Here is a 21,445-nt window from a genome sequence, read left to right as displayed (position 1 = left end):
ATATCTACTTTGATCTCTACAAAGTTAAAGGTATTAGGTAAAATATAATTATATTTAAGATACAGCATTTTAGAATTTTGAGACCATATAATGATAACTGAACTAGATAGAATGAGATGACCCAAATATTGAAGGCTAGACCTTTTGGGTTCCTTGGTTAAAATAAATATACTATTTCAAATTTAAAAGAAAAAAAAAAAGGCTGTGATTTTGATAACCTGCTATGTAAACTACACAGGCTCTCATTCAGAACCAATTTAATCTTTTTTTCCCCAAAATGTATTAGTTTATTTGTTTTCAGTTTTCAACAATCACTTCCAAAAGTTCCAAATTTTCTTCCCCTCTCTCCCACCTCCCTCCCCAAGATGGCATACAATCTGATATGCATTCTACACATACATTCCTATTAAACATATTTTCACATTAGTAATGTTGCATAGAAGAATTAAAATGAATGGAAGAAACCACGAGAAGAACAAAACAAAACAAAACAGAAAATCATCTACTTCACTCTGCATTCTGACCCCATAGTTCTTTCTCTGGATGTGGATAGCATTTTGCATCAATAGTCCTTTGGAAATATTTTTAGGTCCTTGTATTGCTGTGAAGGGCTAAGTCTATCAGAAACAGTCCTTGCATACTGTGTATATGTTCTCCTGGTTCTGCTCACTTCACCCAGCATCAGTTCATATAAGTCTTTCCAGGTTTTTCTGAAGTCTGCCTGCTCATCATTTCTTATGGAACAGTAGTATTCCATTACATTCATATACCATAATTTGTTCAGCTATTCCCCAATTGATGGGCATCCCTTTGATTTCCAGTTCTTGACCACTACAAAAAAGAGGTGCTACAAATATTTTTGTACATGTGGGTCCTTTTCCCATATTTATGACCTCTTTGGGAGACAGTTCTAGAAGCGGTATTGCTGGGTCAAAGGGTATGCACATTTTTATAGCCCTTTGGGTATAGTTCCAACCTGCTCTCCAGAATGGCTGGATCAACTCACAGCTCCACCAACAATGAATTAGCACTTTAACTCTCCCACATCTTCTCCAACATTTGTCTCTTCCTGTTTTGTCATGTTAGCTAATCTGTTAGGTGTGATGTGGTATCTCAGAGTTGTTTTGATTCGCATCTCTCCAATCAAAAGTGATTTAGAGCATTTTTTTCATATGACTATAGATAGTTTTAATTTCTTTCTCTGAAAACCGCCTGTTCATATCCTTTGACCATTTATCAACTGGGGAATGGCTTGTATACTTGTAAATTTGACTCAGTTCTCTATATATTTTAGAAATGAGGCCTTTATCATAGACATTAGTTGTAAAAATTCTTTCCCAGTTTTCTGCTTCCTTCCTGATCTTCAGAACCAATTTATTCTTAACTTAGATACAATCCCAACAAACTTAGCTCATCAGCTTGCTTCTAGAAAGTTAGAAAAGGTAAACCATAGTGTGCAATAATGACTAATAGAGTCCAAAAGCAAGAAAAGAAAAATAGGAAGCTTTTTAAAAATAAAAGAAACTCAAAAAGCAAAGCTATTTGGGGTCAGTTAGCATAATGTCAAATTCTGTACTATGCTATATTTCATAAAATTTACATCCCCAATGGTGAAAATAAACCTATTTTGGTGTTATGAGGTATAAGCTGAAGTCAACATGAAGATGCAAAGCAGGTGAACTATGGTATTTTCTGAATTTGCTAGATAAATGACCTCACCATTAGCAATGACAAATTGATATTATCTATACATTTAATAAAACAAACTGTCCTAAATATTGGGACATCTGCAATGAACTCTTAGCCTCTCTGAAAATAATAAACCTTTAATTTTAAATAATAATAATTTTTACAAAGTATTTTTCAAATATACTCCAGAGATATTTCAGGAGAACATCAACTTACTTAATGTTACAAATTCAAGACTACTTGTGAGCTCTGGAGGCTAATAAGTGGCCCTAAAAATGGAAGGACAAAGCAAAGACAGGAAAGTAGGTGAGGTTCCTGAACAAGACATTCCTTCATCCTAGTGAGACCAGGATGATAACTGGCTTTTGCCTTCATCATCATACTCTTCCACTTAAAGGCTCTTCCTCATCATGGTGAGGCAATAACCTGAAGTCTTCAAAAGTTCAGTGCATCACAGACTTAGCTGGGTATTACAGCAAGTTAGAAAGGCTTAGAGTGGTCTGCAACAACAAGGAAGGATAAAAGACTATATCTCTGTCTTCAAAGACTAACCTCCAGCTAAGTTTTGAGTAACACATCACTAGACTGGCTGGAGAAGGATGGATTTTTTCAGGCACAGCAGCTTTTGAAATTCATCTTAAGGAGTAGACGGCTTGCAGTCTGTCTTAGTACTCACACTGAGGGCTGAATCCCTGAAGTTCTAAAGTGTCATTAAATTACTTTGTGGATTAGTACGATGACAGGGTTTCAATTTTTTTTTAACAAAAAGAAGCCATTGTCCCCAAAATGATACAGAGAGAAATCTGAAAGGGTATCGTTAAGATAAAAAAAAATTGTTCTCTCTGTGATGATATAGATATATAGATTGTGTGTGTGATACACACATATAAATGGTTTTAACTGCACTAAGATTTTTGGGACACCCTACACACACACACACACACACACACACACACACACACACACAGAGTTATGTGTGTGTATGACATTTTATTTTCACATATATATAACATACAATACCGAATATATATAAATTTATAAATAAATCTGTATGTACATACACATATATTTACCCACACACATTTGATTGTGGGAGTATAGATGGAAATTTATCTGAAGTTTAGAGTCTTAGAGAGTTAGCTTGGGATCAAAGGGGTTTCAGGACACATTCATGGTCCTATACCCAGTATGTAACAGAAGCAGAGTTTCAGCTCAGGTCTTTCTATTTTCAAGTCCAGCCCTCTATTTAATACACCATGGTACTTCTCAATAGTAAATATGGACTATCAAACACAATGCACCATATGGAACAGCCAGAAGGAACAATAAATTATCCTTTTACATAACATAAAGATGAAATATGGGGGAAAATCACAGTATTTTAAGAAGATATTTTCAAAACCTGAATAATGAAAACTGAGAACTAAAGTATTCATTTGGGAATGTGTTCTAAATTAGATGATACAAATAGGTCTCCAAGGAAAAAGGAAGGCTATTTATTGCTCACTGTGAGACCATATAGATTATTCAATGAAAAAGGGAGTATAAGCCATCTCTCCTGAATAATGCTGCACAATGGCCAGAGCCATGAAGGTAGGAAGAACAAGGACTTGGAGCAGTGCCTGAATCTTCTAGACAGACTCTAGAGAAAAGATGGACATTCAACAGACATAAGCTTTGTAGTACTTTTACAGATTTTTATATTTTCATCCTACAAGCCCCATGGTCCAAAACATTTAACAAATTATATAGTTCAGCATCATAAAGATGCCAAAAATCTTTCAGCTGCTAACTTAACACCTTCCTGATGAAAAGGCTATTACTTTGGAAATGATGTGTTAAAGCCTTTTACTTTCCAATATTTTTTTGCAGACTATCTCAAAATATAAAAGGACCTCCAGCAAGCAAGTGCCCAGACCTACTAGCGTGTCACTGGACATTAAGAATATAATGCATATTATGAATCTATATTAAAGTACAGTGAACTGTCTAAACTCAGCGATTTCATCACAAAGAAGCCACCGCCTGAATAATGATGTATCTCTTCTTCTCCTGAGACAGCGATGGTTTCAAATAATAATTTGATTATACTTAGATTTGAACTGTAGAATCACGTTGGGCACTTCTAGACTGCCTCTGCTGGGGTTGGAAAATATATCACTCCATTTTTTGGAAGGAGGGAAGGAATCCACAGTATTTAACCAAGGAAAGTGATAAATAAGAAGGAAACAGGATTAGGAAAAAGAAAACTGCAGTTCCAATCTTAGCTCCTTTACTACACTGTGTGTTCTTGGAAAAGTCAACTTACTTCGATAGGCCTTAGATTTCTCAGGGAGAAACTGAGGAGGCTGGACTAAAAGATCATGAAATCCCTTCAGGCTCTATCATTCCATTACATTAAGTCAGCATACCTGCACCACTGGAAAACTGTAGGCAGTGGAAACCAGGGACTGCCACCCTCATTCAGGTCTACATATGATGTCGAGACCAGGATTATCTTCCTACTGAACTCAGTTACAAGTACCATGTACAAAAGTCCTATTCTCTTTTTTTTCTTATCCTTCATGCTCATTTCCCTAGGTGATGGTTTACTATTATTATGGTACATATTTAATATGTGTGATCTTACAAATAAACTTCTCTTCTTTCTTTAAAGATACCTTCACGATAGTATAATTGAAATGTGACTATATCTGTAGAATTAAGCTTTAAAAGTATCAAGTTATTTGGAAAATAAATGCTTGTACCAAAATAGCTATAAAATTTCCAGGATTAATATGAGAATAGGTTTTTTAAACTCTTACTTAACTAAGATTCTGCAGACTGTGATTTTAAACAAAACATTAATTGGAAGTAGGAGTTATTCTCTTCTTCAGGCTAGATGTCCAATGATTTTCACTAAAAATTTAAAAATTCAAACATGGCAAATTCTAATTAGTGATCTGAATGAATAATTCACAGCATCTGAGATCAGTGATTTCTAGTAAAATTTAAGAAACCTGTTTAAGTAATGTCAAAAAAAGAGGTAGTGTTGAAATTAACCTGTATAGCCCAGCGTGTTGGCACTTGGCAGCAATAGAAAATCTTCAGACGCTCCAATACAGAAGTATTCTTATCCTCAAACTGGTCTGCAAGAGCCTGCAAACAAAATAATGATGCAAGTTTAACTAACAAGTACCCAGGAAAGATTGTTCTAATAAACATGTGATTTAAAATTTTTAAAACAATTTAGCAAAACCACAAATAAAAAACTGACTAGCAAAAATGATTTTATTTAACCACAAAAATCCAGGTCCCTGAAGGCATATTGAAGATATCTAAAATACATTTATTTTCATATCTATTAATGCAAATAAATCCTAATTAGTATTTTCATTCCAATTCTAATGAGTACTTTCAGGAATAAGCAAAATTTCACTGATGAATTAAAAATTTAATTGCTTGAGAATATTTTCCTGTTTATTGATCATAAACAAAAGCAGATTATCCTGACTATAAAGTTTTCCTCAATATTACTGAAATATAGCTCTGATTAAAGAAGTTATCATATATGTAGTTGGAGTGAAAAACTTGGATGACAGATGAGCAGAGGACTCATGTGTAGCATACTCTAGAATAACACATGGCCATGGAACATTAGGAAATTATACCAATAAACAGAGCAGCGTGGCACTGAAGCAGCCTTCTTTGAAAAAGCACTGCATCTCTACAATGCCCTAAGGGGTAATAAGTAATGCAAACAGTGACCAGTTATCTAAACAGCAACTACAGCTGTAACAGTTCTCGCATAATCTGTGTTATTAAAATTAATACAGCGATCTTCTTTCACAAGCACACAAACACAGAATAATATCACCAGGATCACAAGTGAGCTTGGATCCAGCTTCATGAGGATATTGGAAAAAGTGGCATGTTTTCTTTTCACCTCCAAATTCTTATAGATCTTTACTCAACTCTGAATCATCATGACCTTGTCTGCACTAATCACATCTTTTTATATGGTTTAATTTGGTTTAATTTGCTTCATGGCTACAAGATTGTAGTCTCTGATGAATTAAAATCATCCAAAGAGACGTGTTTGGTGGATATAAGGAGATTCTGATTTATTATCCTCCCAGCCCCCAAGAAAGGAATTTGCAAAAAAAAGTAAAGGATGACAATAAAGAACTATATGAGTGAAAAAAAAAAAACAAGCAGATAACCATGCTAGTTACATGGCAAGAAAAAGGGATGACCTTTAGACAGTCAATGTATTCCACTGGTATCCTTACAATGTCAAAAGAAAGCAAGAAAGACCCTGAATATGTTGGCTGGACTGACCTGTACAAATTTATGGGAGGGCATAGATAAGGGCAGCTATGGATAGATTGTAATTGGCATTACCGGAAAGAATATAATACCAAAGATTATAGGATCATGGATTTAGAGCTCAAAGAAACCTTGGAGGCTATTAAGTCTAACCCTTTTATTTTACAGAAGAGGAAATAAACTGATCTGAATAGTCCTTTCACAAAAGGTGAAAGTTTGGGGTGAACACAACTTTGAGATACTTTCTAAAACATAAAAAGGTAAACCAATTAATAAATGCTTCATGGATTGAACACTCACACTAATTTTAGAGTTGTAAAGAACCACAAGGGGACAGCTAGGTGGCACAGCAGATAGAGCACCAGGCTTGAAGTCAGGAAAACTGATCTTTCTGAGTTCAAATCTGGCCTCAGACACTTACTAGCTGTGTGACCCTGGGCATTTAACCCTATTTACTTCACTTTCCTCATATGTAAAATAAGCTGGAGAAGGAAATGGCAAAACACTCCAGATACTCCAGTATCTTTGTCAAGAAAATCTCAAATGGGGTTGTGAAGAGTATGTGATGAAGAGTTAGAGACAACTAAACAGCAGCAAGAGAGAAATACTTTTAGGCAGCTAGGTGGCTCAGTGGATAGAGAGCTCAGTCTGGAGTCAAGAAGATCTGAGTTCAAATCCATCCTTAGACACTCATTTGCTGTGTAGCCCCAGACAACTCACTTAACCTCTTTTTGCTTTAATTCACTCAAGAAGGAAATGGCAAACCACTACAGCATCTCTGTCAAGATACAGGGCCACAAAGAGTTGGACACGACTGAACAGCACAAGGACAACTAGATTTTCTATTCTCACACTCACATATTTTAACTGAAGAAATTGAAGGCCCTCTCTTCCACAAGTTCCCTCCTTTTCTCATCTCTTTCTCCTTCTACTTCCCTGTAGAGGAAGATATATTCTATGCCCAGCTGAGTGTGTAAGTTATTCCCTCTTTGAGCCAGTTCTGATGAGAGTAAGGTTCAAGTACTCCGCCCCCTTCTCTTCTTCCCCTCCACTGAAAAAGCTCTTTTGTGTTTCTTTTATGTAAGGTAATGTACCCTATTCTATCTCTCCCTTTCCCCTTCTCCAGGAGCATTCCTCTTTCTCACCTCTTCATTTTATTTTTTTAGATACTGTCCCATCATTTTCAATTCACACCCATGCTCTCTATGTATGTTCCTTCTAACTGCCTTAATGAAAATGTTCTTAGGAGCTACAAGTATCATTTTCCCATGAAGGAATGTAAACAGTTCAACTTTGTTGTTGAATCCTTTATGATTTCTCTTTCCTGTTTACCTTTATGCTTCTCTTGAATCTTGTATTTGAAAGTCAGCTCTGGTCTTTTCAACAAGAATGACTGAAGGTACTCTATTTTATTAAATAGCCATTTTTCCCCTGAAGGATTACATTCAATTTTGCTGAATAGGTGACTCTTGGTTGTAATCCTAGCTCCTTTGCCCTTCTAAGCTCTGTGATCCTTTCATGTAGAAGCTGCTAAATCTTGTGCTATGCAGACTGTAGCTCCACAATATTTGAGCTGTTTCTTTCTGGCTGCTTTCTATTTGACCTGTTTGGCTATAATATTCCTGGGCATTTTCATTTGGGGATCTCTTTTAGTGGGTGACTGGTGGATTCTTTCAATGTCTATTTCATCATTTAGTTCTAGACTGTTAGGGCAGTTTTGCTTGATAATTTCTTGAAAGATGATGTTTAGACTTTTTTTTTTAAAATCATAGCTTTCAGGTAGTCCAATAATTCTTAAATCATCTATATTTGATCTATTTTGCAGGTCAGCTTTTTTTTTAATTAGAAATTTCACATTTTCCTCTATTTTTTCATTCTTTTGATTTTCTTTTATTGTTTCTTGATGTCTCATGGAAGTCATTAGTTCCACTCTCCCAATTCTATTGTTTAGGATTTATCTTCTTCAGTGAGCCTTTGTATCTCTTTTTCCATTTGACTAATTCTACTTTTTAAGGAGATCCCTTCAGGGTCTTTTTGTATTTCCTTTTCCATTTGGTCAATTCTGCTTTTTAAGGCATTTTCTACTTAGTGCATTTTTGTGCCTGTTTTATCAACTGATCTATTCTATTTTTTAGGGTATTATTTTCTTCACTTTTTTTGTTCCTCTTTGATTCAAGATGTTGATTCTTTTTTCATGATCTTCTTACATCACCCTCATGTCTTCTCCCAATTTTTCCTCTATTTCTCTTATTTGAGCTTTAAAATCCTTTTTGAGCTCTTCCATGGCTTGAGATCAATTCACAATTGGAGGTTGGGGGGAACTCTGAATATAGTAGTTTTGACTTTGTTGCCTTCTTCTGAGTTTGTGTTTTGATCTTCTCTGTAACTATAACAAATTTTTATGGCCAGGTTCCTTTTGTTGTTTGCTCATTTTTCCAGCCTATTTCTTGACTTTTAACTTTGTATGTTAAAATTGGGCTCTGCTCCCAGGGTGAAGAGGCAAATTTCAGGGGTTTTTGGTAGCTGTTTTCAGAGCTAATTCTGGAAACTTGTAAGTTTTCAGTTCTTCCCAGGTTCTGTGATATAAGGAGAGGTGTGTTTACTACTCTCCTGGCCTGTGCTCTAGTCTATGAATAATCATAAGCATTCTTCTTTACTCTGGAACTATGACCAGAGTCCCCACTTCCCTGAGGCCACAAATTCTAGTACACTAGTACTCCACCTTGTCCCGGGTTTAAGACCCAGGACTGCAACCCAAATCCACATACAGGCAGTGCAAGAGAGTCCTGCACCTTGTGGTGCAGCAAAGGGACCTCTGTTTTCTCCTTCTGGCCAGTTTTCTGACCCCCTTGCTGTCTGTTGGCTGAAAAGTCTGAAAAGTGCCACTGTTGCCACTGATTCAGTTACCCCCAAGGTTTGCTGCTTGTTTGCTGGGGCTCAACTTGTTATTGTGCAGTTTGTGCTGGAGTTGGAATGTGCTTCACTTTCAACCCAGTGTGACAGACCTTCCCTGTCATCCATCTAGATTGTCTTGGGCCACAAAATTGTTTTACCCCATACTTTTATGGATTCTACCACTTTAGAATTCATTTTGAGGCATTATTTAAAGTTGTTTGGAGGGGAATTTGGGAGAGCTTAGACAAGTCCTAGCCTTTTCTCCACCATCTTGGCTCTATCCCCCAGAAAAGTTTTTAACTGCATAAATTCTCCTGCAGGACATATACAAAATCTAATAACTATTTGTTGTTCTATGTAAAGTACTGCCTTTTCAAATATAACAACTTTGCTGCTGAAAGGAGCAGAAAAAGTATTTTGGTATAAATAAAAAATAATAAATCATCATGGGAAAAAATATAAGGTAACATCCCTTTCATTGGTGAACAGTTTCATAGTTAAAAGTGGAAAACAACACCTTTGTTTAATAAAAACTGCTAAAAATCCATGTGTAAAAAACCCATAGTTTTTAAGTGGGACGTGAGAAGTCTGGTTTCCAAAAGGGACAGAAAACAAAATTTTTGTATAAATACAAGGCTTGAAATCATCTCATAAATTTTGTATATGAATAGTCTGGTGGCTGAACAGAGCAGAGAAATAACTTTTATTTGCTAAAAACTCATGAGTTTTTATGAAGAAGCACAATTTTCAGAAAACAAAATGTTAAGAGGAAAGGTTGAGGCTCCATCAAGAACAAAGAAGAGAATGAGGAATCCCAGAAGCTGAAATGAGAGAGATGAGGACATGATCCGGCTAAACATTCATACTTAAATGGTATTTGTGAGGAAGGTTGGGAGCTGCCTATATCATACTTAATTGGATTTATATGCCACTTCCACCATAAAATACTGTGTATAATTCTCAGCATGAGACAACACTGATTACATCGCTCTTTTGTCCATCCAAGAAGTCTTTCAGTCCTTTGGTCAAATACATCCAGAATAAATTAAGACATAATGAGACTTTTAAACCATCTTGGTCAAAATACTTTGAAAGTTTTTTGGCTTTCCTTCATAGAAACTAAACAATAAAAAGGTTGCATAGTTCTGTCCACTGTTCTTTAGCTGGTGGAAAGGTTGGAGGAATGAGAAAAAAAAGAGAGAATGACTTCTAGTTTCAAACATATGGTTACAATACTGGGATAAAGAAATCACTGAATTATTTCGTGAAAAAGAAAAAAAAAATTATCTCTTTCCCAATCCAATCCAATAAGCACTAAAGGGCCTACTACATGCAGGGCACTTTGTTAGGCACTAGGGATACAAAGAAAAAATGAAAACTAATCTCAGCCTCAAGGAACATTCTACTGGAAAGTAACCAATTGCCACTGTCACCCTCCTGAACTTGTTCTCAGTCCTCAATTTTAAGCTTCTGTGCTTCTCTTGGTCTATCACTCTCTGCTGTCCTCAGTTCCCTCCCTTCAAAGATCCTAATCCTACAGTGATCCACTTTACTAAAGCACTGTCCTTCCCCCTTGAATTCCTAATCCTCTTTGTGCTCAACTTCTCAGTCTTTGTCCTCAGTCCCTTCATTCAATAAAGATTCAGCTCATCTGGTGCTTTCTCTGTTCCCCATTTACTCCTGTTGTAAGCACTAACTCCCTCCTCAAACTTTTTTAGAGCAGTTTCTGTATATCTCTCCTTTCCCCCACCTTTACCTTCAACCACATATATTATACTAATTTGTGTAAATGCACTCCACAAAAGTCCTTTTCTAGGATCTCATCCTGGGGTGAATATGATCCTGGACTCTCAAAGGATAAAGACCCAAGAACAGACTATGCCTGCTGCCTAAGGATATGCCAAGCTATGTAAAAAGACATTGTATATCACCAGAAGAATGGCCATGAGGTGATGAATTCTCTAGTTATGCAGACTCATGAAAACAGAATGGATACAAAACAGCCCACAGGCCTGCATGGTCCCTTACAATTTCCAGAGTTGCAAATGGAAAAATAGAGAAAAATAAAAATAGGAAAGAGAGGGAGTTGAAGATACCAATAATTTCCCTGATTTTAAACCATCCACAAACAGTGTATGTTTGGAGAAGCCTAAAACTCCCACAAACACCACAGTACAGATCTAAAAATTCACCAAATGGAACAATGAAGAGAATCAGCTATAAACTCCTTTATTCAGGCCAGGACTACACAAAAAGACAGCAAGAACCCTGTGGAATTTCAGAGTAAAGACAAGCCAGGGTACATGGAAGGGGAAGCGAAACAACTCAATCTCAAGAGAAGGCCAGAGTATACTCAGTGCAACCAAACCAAGGATTCCATCCTCATCTGCAACAAAAGATGGTCAAACCAGGAAGCTTACCAAACATGGAGCAACAAAGTAGACAACTCTGTTCCAGACCAGGAACCAGGATAGGACCACACAATCATCATCAAGAAATAAAGCCAGACCAGTACCCAGGCCCAGCGCAGGGTGATTGAGGAGCTCCATTTCCATTAATGGTAAAAGACAAGGTCAGAGAAGAAGTCAATACTGGTGAACCAAGGGCCTCATCTACAGCAATACACAGGCAAAGAGACAAGGCCAAATGATTCTTGCAGAAAGTGGGGCCCAGATTTAGCCACCAACCTGAGAATCTAGCAGCACCTACCCACTTCACCTAGGAATAGGGAAGTAAAGTCCAACCCATGAGAAGAAGCCTACAATCCAAAAACTGAGGCTGGAGATATGAATGAAGAGAAAAAAACACCATACACAATGAAGAAATATCTTTGGCTGAGAGAAGCCCAAGAGGAAAAGGCAGAAGAAAATAATGCTACAACATGTCCAAGTAAAGTCTCAGAGAAAAGAATGTCCTGATCACAAAAAGTAAAGGTTTAACTGGAAGAAATAAAACAGAGATGAATATGGCAAATGAAAAAAAGAAAGCAAAATGGCAATGAGAAGTAATACCTTAGAAGAGGTGGTGGTAAACCTTACTCAAGAAAATGATTATTCATATGAGATCATCATCTAATGAATAATAATGCCTACTGAAAGAAATTAATTTTGTCTTTCCTGAAGAGAAACAGTACAGTTTTTTGATATATTCCTATTATAAATGAAACCAGAACATTATGACTTTGAAACCACATCAGAGCATTGAAAACTGATAATACTTCATTAGCTCTCTAGTCCAGGTCAGACTCAAAAATGAATCCCCATTATAATACATACACCTACCCACTGGTCAAACCAGCCCTCTATCTGAAGACTTCAATGAGGGCAAAATTACCAAGATAACCCATACCATTTTGGAATAGCTTTTTAATTGTTTAGAAATTCTGAAATTGAAAGCACCCTAATTTGCCTCTTTAAAACTTATAATTCACTGCTGCTGGTTTTGTCCTATGCAACCAAATGGAATTCATCTAAGCCCTCTTCCACATGGTAGAACTTAAAATATTTTACCATATCTACAATCCCTCACCCTTGCAAGTCACCTCTTCATCAAGATAAAACACATTCCCAGTTTCTTCAACCAGTCCTTATATAGTATGTGGCTTCATGAATTCAGGGACTTTTATCATCCTACTCTATATGCTCTCCAGCTTTTATATGGATACATATGTGCATTATATATGACCATATGTGTGTATATTATATATGATTATGTATGTGTGTATGGGGGAGAAGATGTGGGAAGGGGAGTGGACAGAGATTGAGAGAGCATCCTCCTGAACTGTGGCACCTAGGGCTAAATACAATATTTACAAGGTAGTCTGAATAGGCAGACTATGGTAATGGCTAGGAATACTAGCTATTTCTAGTAGCTATGCCTCTCTTAGAGCAGTCCAAGCTCATGTTGGGTGTTTTGACCAGCATATTATCTCACTTATATTGAGCTTGCAGTGCACTAAAATGTAGACATTTTTCAAACTGTTACTTAACTATGCTTCCTCCATCTTGTACTTGTCAAGCTGATTTTTTTGAACCCAAGTACAAGATTATTGTTATCTCTACTGAATTTTATCTTACTAGATTCAGTACAATGCACTAGCCTATCAAGATATTTTTGTATCCTTAGACCTTTTATCAACTGGGGAATGGCTCTTCATGATGAAAAAAATGCCATCCACCTCCAAAGAGAGAACTAATGAACTCCGAATGAAAACTGAAGTACAATTTTCTCACTTTCATTTCTCTTGCTTTTTTTTCCCAAATATGGCTAATACAGAAATATGTTTTGTATGATTTCACATCAATAATTGATATCACAGAGCTTAATTTCTCAGTGGGTATGGGAAGAAGTAAGAGGGAGGGTAAGAATGTGGAACTCAAAATTTCAAAAGAAGAATCCTTAAAATAAATAAATAATAAATTGGGGGAAAACATTTTTTATATTCACACCAAAGAAAAATCCCCCCAAAATAAAAACACTAGAATAACTGCAATTTAAGAATACCTCAGAGGACAAAGCTGTGTCAGCTGATGCAGCACATTTCTTTTTATCCATAAGGGTAAAAAAAATATAGTAGGATTAAAAATTTTATTTCAAAGTTATAACCTTTTTATAACCTTTTTTTCCCCCATTGTCAGATGCACCGGTTCTTCTAGTGTTAAAATCCAGGTAAACTTAAACCCTTATGTACCAATTTAGTGGTCTTGCCAAAAAAAGGAAACATTGTTAATCTGATGAAACAATACTGACTCTATAATAATTCTTTGCTTTTCTAGACACTAATTAGCCATCTCTTGAATGCCCCATTCTAGAATTTTTCCAAGAACCAAAGGCAAGTTGACTGACCTAAGTCTTTTCCACTTAAAAAAAATCAGGACATTTGTCCTCCACACTACCATACCTCTCAGGATATCCACAATCTTTCAAACATCATGAACAGTGACTCGGCAGTCACATCTTCTAGTTTTTTTCATTCCAGAAGTTGTAATTCACCTGAGCCAAGTGATTCATCCAAAGGAACCAAGACCTTTCTTACTATCTCTCCTTGCTTATCTTGGGAATCAACTTCCTGCCATGACATTCCCTGTCCATACATTCAGAAGAAACTTATACTAAGAGGGATGCAATTTTTAAAATAATAAAGAATCAATTTTTAAGGAAAAAAGTCACACGCTTAGGAGGAAAAACCAGATGGTACCACTGTACCTCCTAAAAGGCAATAGAGAAGAAATCAGTAATTACCTAATTATATGTATATCTTCTTGCCTTATTAAAAAAAAGAGAATAGTTTACATGTATATTAAGAATACCATGGATGAAAATACGAGAAGGGGACAAACAAGGTTTGGCAATAGATTCTTTACAGCAGATCTTCATATTTCTAGTCATAAAAATAAAATTTACTGTAGAAACCGGATGGTATGTTTGTTATTATTTGATTATATGAAAGCATTTGACTTAGTAACGCAAAATTCAGGCCCTCCTCCCAAAAAGTGTCTTCCATAAATGTTAACATCATTGTTAGATTAATCCCCAAAATAACTTTGTCTAATGATCTTCTGAATGTTGATGCCAATCAGGAATAGGACAGAGTGGTCATTTAACTGCCAGTGAAGGTGAAGACAGACTGTTCCATTTAGGGTTAGCTCTGCTTGTTAGGAAAATTTCCATTATAGTAACCTTAAAAAATTCACCTATAGCTCCTAGCTTTGCCCTCTGGAGTCAACAAGAACAAGTTTCTTCTCTTTTCCAGGTGACAGCCCTTCAAACACTTGAAGATAACTATGAAAGACCTGTCTCCTCCAGGCTAACTGCTTCAAATTGCTTCAACCAAACCAAAAGGAGACCCTTGACCATTCAAAAGATCCCGACCTCACACTACACCCAAACTTGCAAGAATAATATACTCTGAACAAATCATGAATACTAGTTGAATGGGAAGACACTGGACTAGGACTAATTAGTATATATGTGTGTGTACTTATTCACCAGCATTTGAATAGTTCTAGAACTCTCGTCTAAAACTGAACAGCAGGGGAAGAGAAGGATGTAAGATCACAGGCTGCCCCTGACATCGACTCATCATTTCAGCACCAAGACTAACCCAGTTATGCTATGTTAACTGTGCACCATGTGTTATGATGAGCTTTAAAGAAGCATAATTGCAGATGACCTTAAGGACAATGGTGAGTTAGCGTCAGCAAGCAGCACAATTGCCAATGATAGCACGCACACACTGAGAACAGGAAAAAGAAGGTGAGATGGTCATGCAGTACAAACAAAGGATAAAAAATGGACAACCCAAGCATTACAAAGATATCAGAAAAATATTCCCAACAGAGCAAGGCTTCTATTGTGGAGATTCACTCTGGAGGATTTACTGAAGGATGCTAACAAAAATAACACAAGATTAGAAGGTTACAATCCTTTTACTCCTCTGTAACCAATTCTCAATAGCACTCCCTACAACTGTCCCAAAACTTCTCCCCATTTGAAGATCAAGTTAGTTGGGGTATTTGGAAAAACTATTTCTCACTCTTGAGACCTAGAAACCTGCGATTAAAGGGCCAGGGCAGGGAAGAAGAATCACTTGAGAAGACCCAAGAATTAAAGTCTCATCCATCTGTCTGGGAGGATGGAAAATGGCTCATCTCACATCAGGTCTCAAAAGCCTGAATTCAAGGCAGTGTGAGGGCACCACCTACTGTAACAGCTATCAGAGAAGAATTATTTCAGTGCCATAGAAACAATAATTCACATTTATATGGGGCTTTAAGGTTTTAAGCATGTAAGAAAATTACTTTCATCCCTAGACTAAACATTTCTATTTCAGTAAGTATTTGTTGCTAATTATGAATATGCTATAAAATCACAGATTTTGACCTGAAATGAATCATGGCTCCCAATTCTTCCATTTTATAGTTTAAAAATTGAGGCCCAGAGAAGTTAAGTGATTTATCAAGGTCATACAAATCCAAAGTCTCAGAATCAGAATCTGAATCCAGGTCTTTTGACCCCTGAAATCTTTAAACTATGTGATTCTACCTCTCTATTTTTAAATGTCTAATTTATTTCCATTTCTATTGATAATTATAGCCTATTTTCAAATAGTGCTTTATAGTTTAATACAGCTTTAGTCATATCAACCCTGTGAAGTTAACTGGTTTTTATTCCCATCTTAAAGATGAAGAAACCAAAAAATGAAGAGGTTAAGTGGTTTTATGAACAAGCACAGCTGTAGTGAGTAAAGCAGAAAGACCCTAAAGCCAACTCTTCTCCTGTAATCTTCCCATTACCCTGCACTGTCTTTCACAGCTGACATTTTCAACTTTTCAAGGATGAAAATCAAACATTTAAGTATCTCATTTTGAAACAAAACAGAAGCAGATTTTTTTTTTTAAGGTTAGAGTGGGCAACCACTAAACAAAAATAAACTCAACTTTTATGAACACCAAAAAACCAGAAATGACATAAAAGTATTAAAAATGAACAAAACTGCTGCCTTTCCTTTAAATGCCCTCTGATGTTATTTAAATTTTCTTTAAAATAAACTTAAATACTCATATCTTCCCGAAGTCTTTTCCCTTTTCTCTGGAGCTGGCACTTAATCTCTTGTGCTGAAAAGTGCAAGATTGGAACAAACCAGCATGCTTAATTAATAAGATACTCAAACCCTATAAATCTTAATGGAGCTAGATAGCATTCCCACTGCCTCCATTCCTCTAGGATGTGCAGTCAACCCACTGGTGGAAATAATAATTCCCCTCTCAAGTTCCTTGCTCTGGGGCACAGAAGGCTAATTAAAGTGCATTTTCTCCTTCACGTATGCAATTCTGAAAAAGAAAGAACATACTGTCTGCTACATTACAGGAGGCAAGTGAAAATAAAACGATGGCTGAATGACTTTCCTGCTCATTTCTTTTGGGTAAATAACTCAAATCATGTATATTTCACGAACAAAGCAGAGGGAACCAGATCAGTTCATACTTGCTTACATCCACTTGACATTAAGAGGCTAGGCAAGGAATACCAAGAGGATTACTGGGGCAGACTCTCCCAATTCTAATGCAAACTGATAAAATGACTGGGTTGGAAGATTTTTGTGAAGGGAAAGAAGATACTGCTTTAGAGAAAAATCTCCTCAGCAACAAATCACTGCTACTCTTTTGGTATCAAAAGTTGCTGAACAATATTCTGAAAGCAAGACTCTCACCATGAAGAGTTAGTGGGAATCACTAGAATAATCATAAATTCTTCAGAATTTTGATGGCAGAGTTTGAATTTGTGTAGACCTAATTGCATTTATGGGCATAGAAAAGTTGCCAGAATTTGACATCAACTGAGAAAACTTGGATCCAATCTAAGTTTTTGCTGGAAATCTGTGAATTCACAAAGAAAAAGAGAAATGCACAGGCTTATTCACTTTGGCCTGCAGAATAAAAGGCATGTTTCCCTTTTAAGTAGAAAACTCAGTATGTGTTCACAATTGTTCCCAACAAACAGTTGTTCCAATCTATCATTCTGTAACAGATTCAGGAAGGACTCCCAATGAAACAGACAACTTTGGTCATCCACACACTCAGCTTCAGCAAGCAACAAGTATTTATCAATGCACTTACTATATAGTTGTCGTTTGGCTAAGTACTAGGAATACAAAGACAAAAGAAAAAAAGAAAAAAAGGAACAGTTCCTACCAGCAAAAAGCTCACATTCTATTGGGGGAAATAAGGTATACAAATAATCTGCACAACATGAACAATTACTGCTAATGGAGTAGTCTGGTGATGACCAAAAGACTAGGATTTGAAATATGCCATGGACATCTTATAAAAGAGCTGGAGCCTGTGGTACTGGGGATATTGCTTTGCAATCTGGCTTCTAACCTCATCATTGCTAAATCTAATTCTTATCCTTCCTGATTTCTTTGTAATGGTTGACCTTTCTGAACCCCTTTTCTCCCAAACAGTGTCTCCTCTGTGGGGTCTCTTAGTTCTCCTCCTTCTGGTCTGTTACTTCTCAGTACCCTTTGACAGATCTTGATCTACATACCACACCCTATAACTAGATGTGTACCACCATGCTCAATCTTGGCCACCCATTTCTTCTACTTACACTTTCTCACCTGATTATTTTCTCCCATGGGTTCAATTACTACCTCTATTCAGATGGTTCCTAGAGATAAGGATGGGAATAGGGATAGAAATATAAAAATGGAGAGATGGAGTGAAAGTGAAAGAAAGAGGTGTGTATGAATATTTCCACTACTACTATCTTCTTACCTCCAATCCAGACTGAACAACTGCTTACTGAACATTTCAAATTAGATATTCTATAAGTATCTGGAACTCAACATTTTCAGAATAGAACTCATATTTTCTATCCAAAAAAACAACAACAACAACAACAAAACACCCCTCTTCCAAATTTCCCTATTCCTGTTGAGAGAACTACCATACATAGGTTTACAAGCCTCTTAGATCTGCTTTTCTAAGGAAAGCAATTGAAAAGAGGGTCAACAATCTACCTTAATTACACTCCCCAACAGAGAAAATACAAGCAGAGAAATAAAGACCAACAGGTGGGGCTTCTGTCTGACTATAAGTAATATATACATCACAGATCAACAGATACATCCAACTGTCTGACCATTACATACATACATAGTTACCAGAAAGAGAAGTACCAATATATGGGTTTTCAAAGGGCGGGGGGCCTGGTGCTCTTTAAGGGCTACCCAGAGTCTCATCTGGCACACAAACCTTCTTCCAAAGAGTGAGCCCTGAAGCAAAACCTCACCTCACAGTATATGTAGACTTTTCAGGGGCAACAGGCATCACAACCCTCAAGTCTCAGTGCCTAATTAATGAAAGGTGTGAAAGGCTTCAAGTAAACAAATCTCCCCATAAACAAACTTCCCCTTTAAACAAATTCCTCCTCCAATGGGCTCCAAGGGAGACCTATTAATGAACAGGGAAGATCTTTAACTCCCATTAACATAAATCCCATTAACCTTATACCTGGTGTCATCCTCAGCTCCTCATTCTCACTGATTTCACATATCCAATTAACTGACAAATCTTTCTCATTCTAATTTCTAATTCTACAACATTTCTTGCATATGTCCATTTCTCTCCACCTACACAATTACCATTCTAATTTACAATAGCTTCCCAATTAGTCTCCTGGCCTCAACTATCTCTCAGCTCCAATCCATCCTCCACACAACTGTGGAATGGACTTTCCTAAAGGGTAGGTCTGCCCATATTATTCCCAGATTCAATAAACTAAAAACAAATAGATATTCTTGTGTTCTAGCATTTAAAGTCTTTCCCAACCTGCCCCCCACCTATCTTTCGAGTTTTATTATACATTATTCTCAATCAGGTATTACAATCTGGACAAAATAATCTTCCTGCTATTCCTCTTATGAGTACTCTACTTTCAGTCTTCATGCTTTTTCACTGGATGCTCCCATGCCTGGAATACACCCCATCCTCAGCTCTGCCTTTAAAATTTCCTTTCCTTCAAGATTCAGTTACAGCATCAGCTTCTATGTGAAATCTCTCCAGCTGCTCTCCAGTTACCTTATATCTGCTTTGTTTATACTTAGGATCTAGAGTTGGAAGAAATCTAAAGGCCATCTATTCCTATAACTCCTGTAATTCTACAGATGATGAAATGAGTCTCCAGAAAGTTAAATGACTTGACCAAGGTCACATGTGCAGTCTGCATCACAGTCAGCTTGAACCCAGGTCGTCTGAATTCTGAGTAATCGATCTTTACACATACACACACACACACACACAGACAGACACACACACAGACACAGACACACAGACACACAGACACACAGACACACACACACACACACACACACACACACACACACACACACACACACACACACACACACACACACCAGCAGCAGCACTAAGATATCACAGCAACTTGAGGGATGAGACTATTTCACTTTGTTCTCTGTATCCCCAGCACCTAGCCACCTGACTAGTACATAGTTAAAACTTAATAAATAGTTAATGATTGAATGTCAGGTTGAAAGAATCATGGCTCCAAATGGGGAAGAGGTGATGTCTAAACATTAGAAAATATTTTATGCTGACTACTAATTAGCTATCCTTAACTTTTATTTAACTTAAGTGTATTCCTCTTTCTTTTCCTCACATATTGCCATATTAGAATAGAACAAAAGAAAATCCTGGAAACGTTTTTATAAAATAGAAAGGCAGCAAAAGAGTAGGAAATTACTTTGTTAACTTGCTCTGTAACTCTGGGCCAATCACTTAATCACTCTGGGCCTTGGTTTTCTGGTCTGTAAAATGAAATGTATGGGTTCTACTACCACAAAACTACTAAAAGCAGTTAAACTACTTAACTACTAGAATTACTTAAGCACACAGAGTAACACATGATAGCTCTTCAGTATGGGAGCATTTCTGACAGTGCTAACGACAACCCTTTTATCTTAAGAAAATCAAATTGATTTTACCTTCCTGCTTCCATCTATTGATTCTATGTTGTTATTCATTTCAATCTGTAGCACTGCTGATACTTTGTACCTGCCTATGTCATGTTTCATTTGTCTCAGAGTTAAGTTTGAAAAGTCAGCCTTCCTGTGAATTATTCATTGTCTTGGAGTCAAGTTTAAAGTTCGGCTCTCCTGCTAATCACTGGTCTATTCTTGCCTCAAAAAAGTCTGTTAATCTTGAAGGATGCAGGCAGATTCAAGGAATGTGGTCTGTTACCTGGTCCACTATCACTAACCTGTCCTTGCAGGTGGACTCAAACTATGTACATTTCTTAGCAAAAGGATGGAAGAAGGCATTGTTGCCAGTCCCTCACTCCCAATTTTCAGACAATCATACTGTTCTTCACACAAAGTTGTAACCAATCATATTGTTTGCCTCAGATATGATTCTGTGTTCTATTTTGGAGGATATTCTTGCTTTTCTGTGTAAAAATGATCTATCTACCCTGTTTGGGGGTCTTCTGGCTTGCTGGGGAGCTGAGAGACCCCTTTTACTGATAACTGCTAGCCTTACCTGAATGTGTTCCGAACTTTGCATCTCAGGTTACCTTAATTTGAATCATGGTAATCTCCTTGTTATCCATGGATTCTTATTCATTAGTTCTGTAAACACTCCACAGAAAATCTAATCAAGGTGTTGGAGGTTTTTCCTTGCTTCCAGCACCCTATCAATTCACTGATCATTGCATCAAGACTACCCATTTTTAAGAGAAGCCACAGTTAAATTACAAATCCTGGACAGTTTAAGAACTTTGTGTGGTTCTTAGGCTCTTTAGCCACTCCACCATTATCACTACAAAAGAGGTGCAACAAGATGGAGCAATTTTTGACATATCTATTTCATGGATTATCATGATCAAAAAATCAGATTGTTTAAATCCTTCTGGTGACCAGGTCCATATTTAGCTGGTCACCCTAGAAAGCAGTCAAGGGCCATGCTGGAAACCTTTGTAGCTTGGTAGAATGAACACAGCCTTTGAGAATCCAGGGTTTCCTCTGTATCACAAT

The 21,445-nt window shown here is 36.8% G+C and overlaps 1 protein-coding gene across 3 annotated transcripts in view; it reads right to left on the bottom strand.

The window, feature by feature from the left end:
- TTC27 (tetratricopeptide repeat domain 27) overlaps positions 1-21,445 on the bottom strand; it is a 235,452-nt gene that overhangs the window by 98,301 nt on the left and 115,706 nt on the right. For all 3 annotated transcript variants that reach the window (XM_072634136.1, XM_072634137.1, XM_072634138.1), the window contains one exon: positions 4,732-4,827. In XM_072634136.1, coding sequence (XP_072490237.1) covers positions 4,732-4,827 — 96 coding nt within the window. The remainder of the gene's footprint in view (positions 1-4,731; positions 4,828-21,445) is intronic.

The sequence above is a fragment of the Notamacropus eugenii genome, chromosome 1 (assembly GCF_028372415.1).
Source record: "Notamacropus eugenii isolate mMacEug1 chromosome 1, mMacEug1.pri_v2, whole genome shotgun sequence".
Taxonomy (NCBI): Eukaryota; Metazoa; Chordata; class Mammalia; order Diprotodontia; family Macropodidae; genus Notamacropus; species Notamacropus eugenii.
This window is presented reverse-complemented; position numbering and strand designations above follow the sequence as displayed.